This window comes from Papilio polytes, unplaced genomic scaffold, assembly GCF_000836215.1.
Source record: "Papilio polytes unplaced genomic scaffold, Ppol_1.0 DF821289.1, whole genome shotgun sequence".
NCBI lineage: Eukaryota > Metazoa > Arthropoda > Insecta > Lepidoptera > Papilionidae > Papilio > Papilio polytes.
In genome coordinates, this window is record NW_013527915.1 from 5,339,623 (window position 1) to 5,343,755 (window position 4,133).

The window sequence follows — 4,133 nt, forward strand, 5'->3', positions numbered from 1 at the left end:
TGGTATATAATTATGAGTGAAAATGTAGACTTCGGTCAAGCAGACAAACAAAGCCGGGGCATGCCGCTAGTAAAGAGATACAAGGCGATATCGTCAGTAAATAGTTATTTTTATATTCAAAAGTGTCCCGTTCGCCGGTCGTTACAGAGATTGTCTTCCGTGTATCGCGGCCTTGCTGATACTCTAGGACACCCAGAACACTTCCAGTTACAATGTCCACCGAAATCACGCACGCCGTTTAGTGCCGTATTGCATACAAGTTAAAAACGATAGTCGCGCGCGGTTTGTAATCAGGATGTGGGTGTGTTTACTGCGCTCAATTGGCATGAGTTGATGGCAGTACGAAGCAGATACGAAGAAAGGTGAGCGGTCACCAAAACTCTGCACTTCCCGCTCTATAGCAACGATAAAGACACGTGGGATGCATGGCATTCCTTTTTTCCTACACCATAAATAAATACGATACGATACGCTTTACGACGCAGTGTCAGTGCAGTGGAAAATTTGACGATCTAGTTCTAATGCTGGTGAGCTTGCTGGATGGTAGCGACGAGAACATTTGAATAACGGAATATTAAATTAAGTTGGTATTCACCTTGCAGCCTTCACAGGAGTGGACGCCGTAGTGGAAGCCACTAGCCTTGTCGCCACACACGCGGCAAAGCACTGTGGTCCCGTCAAATTCTGAAACAAAGAAAGCAACACTTAATTAAACTGTTCAATTGTAACTGGCTTGTTTATAACACAAAGTTATACAGCAAAACTGTATACGTTTCAAAGTCAATGTTGGCGTATCGTACAGGTGTACGACGATGACGAATGTTTGTACAATTCTGCACACATTGCCGCGGCCCTTGGCGTGTCCAAACATCCTCAGTTAGAAGCCAGGTATGTATAACAAACGAACCGCACTGCATGTGACTGCGCCGATAATTCCCTGACCTTACGTCATCGGCGTACATTCAACTGATACACGCTAAAAACCCTAATAACTGACACATTTGTGCTCCAATGTCAATGTGACCGATTGTCATTGAAGTCTCCTTTTGCGAAAAGTTTTAAAATGTTTGTTAATGAATTTATTTGCGTGATGTCTTAATTTATAGTGTTTCGTAGAAATGGCACGCTACTTTAATCACGCATGTATCGCAGTTGCACGTGCCACCAACACATTGAATCCTCGGTCGCGTGATTTATCGCACAGTTTCATACTGATTAGCGCTTTCCCGATACAGCAAGTTTACATTTAGACTAAATGTTACACAATCACCTATGGTTTGTTTATAAAACGCATTATAAACCTGCAATGAGCTCGAGTCCCGCTCATTGCTAACGCATCAGGTGCACTCGCGTGCTCGTGACGTAATTACATTTCGTCGCGCGCTAAACTGACACTAGCTAGCGATTTTAGAAAGCGCGTCTTCACTCTACTTACTCGGTGTCGATGAACTTTTACGCATATGATTACATAAGTCATGAAAATTCTAGTTCGTAACGAGAGTTGACGCGAGCATACCGAGATAAATATGTTGTCTATCGCATTCATAATACAATTTTAAATTAACACAGCGCATCGGTTACATTAATGGAGTCATTAATGACTGTTTCAGCTTTAAAAAGAATACTTAATTGTTAAAGCGATTTAGTTAGTAGGTCAGTGATAGAGAGCCTCGGCCAGCACAGGTGTCACGCTTGACAGTGTAATGGTCCGGGAGCGTACAAGGCAGAACCGGGGTGACGACGGGCAGCGGGCGGGGGCGGAGGAGTCGACCAGGAAACGGGTTCGTGCGCTCCCCGACCGCGTTCACTTTCCCCTTGCGTTTGTTTACTTGTTAAGGGAGCGAGCGCGGCCTTTCGGATAGTACTTTCTATTTCTGGCGCGCACCACTGGCAGCGCGGGCGGGTCGACGCTCCGCGCCGCGGTCGCTTTCTATGGTGTTACTTTCTTTTTTCAGACGCATCATATGGCCGCGGGCACATCTCGCTTGCTCATGCGCGTGCGCACACCAGAGCAGATGACGGGCCACACAATAGAGCAGGGAAAGTGTTGCGCCACGTAACTAGTGCAATTGCAAAGAATCGGTGGCGTGCAGCCATTTCTCCTCGTGTGATGCAACACGACTTATTTTTTTCTCTGATCGACGCGTGCGAGAGCCACTCGTTAGTTACGTCAATTAAGAAGCGAGGAAAGTGCGCGAGAAAGTATCCACGTAACGCCACGGCACGGCACGTCGCCTCGCCCGCCCGAACTGTGTCACGGTGAACTAAGTTTGTAAATAATTAGCTTTTAGCTACCATCGACATATTTAAAACATACGTAATCACGTTCTAATATTGTTTCCTAGTCAACGCGCACGTCCGCCGTGCTTATTTCTATAATAATAACATACCAAGTTTCTCTGCCAAGTCGCAGCCTCGTTTTACATTATTGGCAACCTTTCTTTTCCACATAATGACGTAGTAGACGAGAAGTGCTTGTAATTATAACTAAATAATCAAGAAATATGTGTACACATATATATTTACAAAATAAAACTTACTGAACTGTCAAGTGTATTTACAAGATATAAAAAAAACACAGTGAAGACATTTGATCTACATGAGAATTTTAAACATATTGTCAAATAATAAGCATTATTAGCAATAAACTAAGTAAATCACCACGATTTCCTTGAATCCCCTCCACTAAAATAAGCAGAGAGGGTTCTAAATGACCTAATTGGAATCTCAAATTGATAGAGTAGAGAGTAATTAAAAGTAAATAACATTATAAAATGTTCATGAATAGTGGTTGAAGAAAGTAAGTGTAGTCTAAACACGAAGTGTCGTGAGCGAACTGGAGAAACGAGCTGCGAGAGAAAAGTAAAAGTGGTTGGCGAGACAGCTGGTTGCACGTCACGTCACTCCCCTCCCCCTGCGGCCCCTCGCGCACAACAAACATCATCAACAATATTACACGCTCAAACAAACACATAAAGAGTAACCGTCAACTCTTTTATTGTTATCAGTAGATTTCCAAGCGAAAATAATCAATAAAACGATAAGATCATTAGCGAAATCAATAAGTTCCCTATACTCAGAAATCACCCTATTCTCTAAATAGGGTAGTCGAACCATTAATTGTACAACGTATTTCGTACAAAGCGATTTTAATTGTTTTCTGTCAAACCCTTCCATACATTCGTCACCAATTCGTTCTGCAGATGAATTCAATTCGACTGAAACATAATTAACTGAACCCTTCAATAGAATCGATTAACAGAATATTTGTCGCAAAATATTAATGATTGTTAAATTTCACAAGTTTGTACAAGAAATACAGTGTCTTTGTTATTAATATTAAAAGGTAAATTCAACAAAAAAATTCCATAATCAATCACAGTCTCAATTTTTTTTATTGTACATATTTGTTCTTTTTTTTTTAAATTAAACACCCTGCACAAGTCTGTAAGTAAATCCTTCGCGCTAAAACTACGTAACCAATCATGATAAGAAATCTCAAAAAGTACCTGGCAAAAAATATAATAAATCTTATTTATTATATTATTCAAAATTACTATAAAGGATACTTAAAAAGTAATAAAAAAAAGTCGAAAGATGCACAATTACGCATGTAGGTTTTAACACGTTCACATGTTTGTGAAAATGAAAAAAGAATTAAAAAACCATGGAAGAATATAAATACAAAATGAAAACAAAAAAGTAAATACTTGGTCTGAAATAAAGACATCGTAAAAACAAAAACAAGCTTTCACTATAACAGCAAATTGTAAACAAAAAAATATTATCGTAAATTTTTGTCTGGTCTGAAGTTAACAAATGTGTGTCGCGACGTATTACGAAGTACTTTTAAATTTTTTGCTATAACATTGTTTGTTTACATAAGTTGTTCATCTTGGGTCAGTGGACACCGGGCGCAAGGGAAAAGGTCATACCTATGTGAAGTTCTGGTTCCCTCTCGGAGTGCACCGGACCCATCATATTATTGTCCGTAGGTGTCGGCGTTTCGTAACGCCCGTAACTGCTGTCCGGGGACATCACTTGAGTCAAAACAATTTAAACTTAAACAATCCTCCTATCCACTTCACAACACGTAAGCCACATTCGAGCCGGTGGGCTCGGAGACACGGGCG

General features: G+C 40.8%; 1 protein-coding gene across 1 annotated transcript in view; it reads right to left on the reverse strand.

Moving 5' to 3' along the window:
• Positions 1-574: 574 nt before the first annotated feature.
• The window catches only part of LOC106109149 (retinoic acid receptor RXR-like), a 71,248-nt gene continuing 67,689 nt past the window's right edge, over positions 575-4,133 (reverse strand). Inside the window, exon 2 of the mRNA XM_013290554.1 lies at positions 575-684. Within this exon, the coding sequence (XP_013146008.1) occupies positions 575-684 (110 nt within the window). The remainder of the gene's footprint in view (positions 685-4,133) is intronic.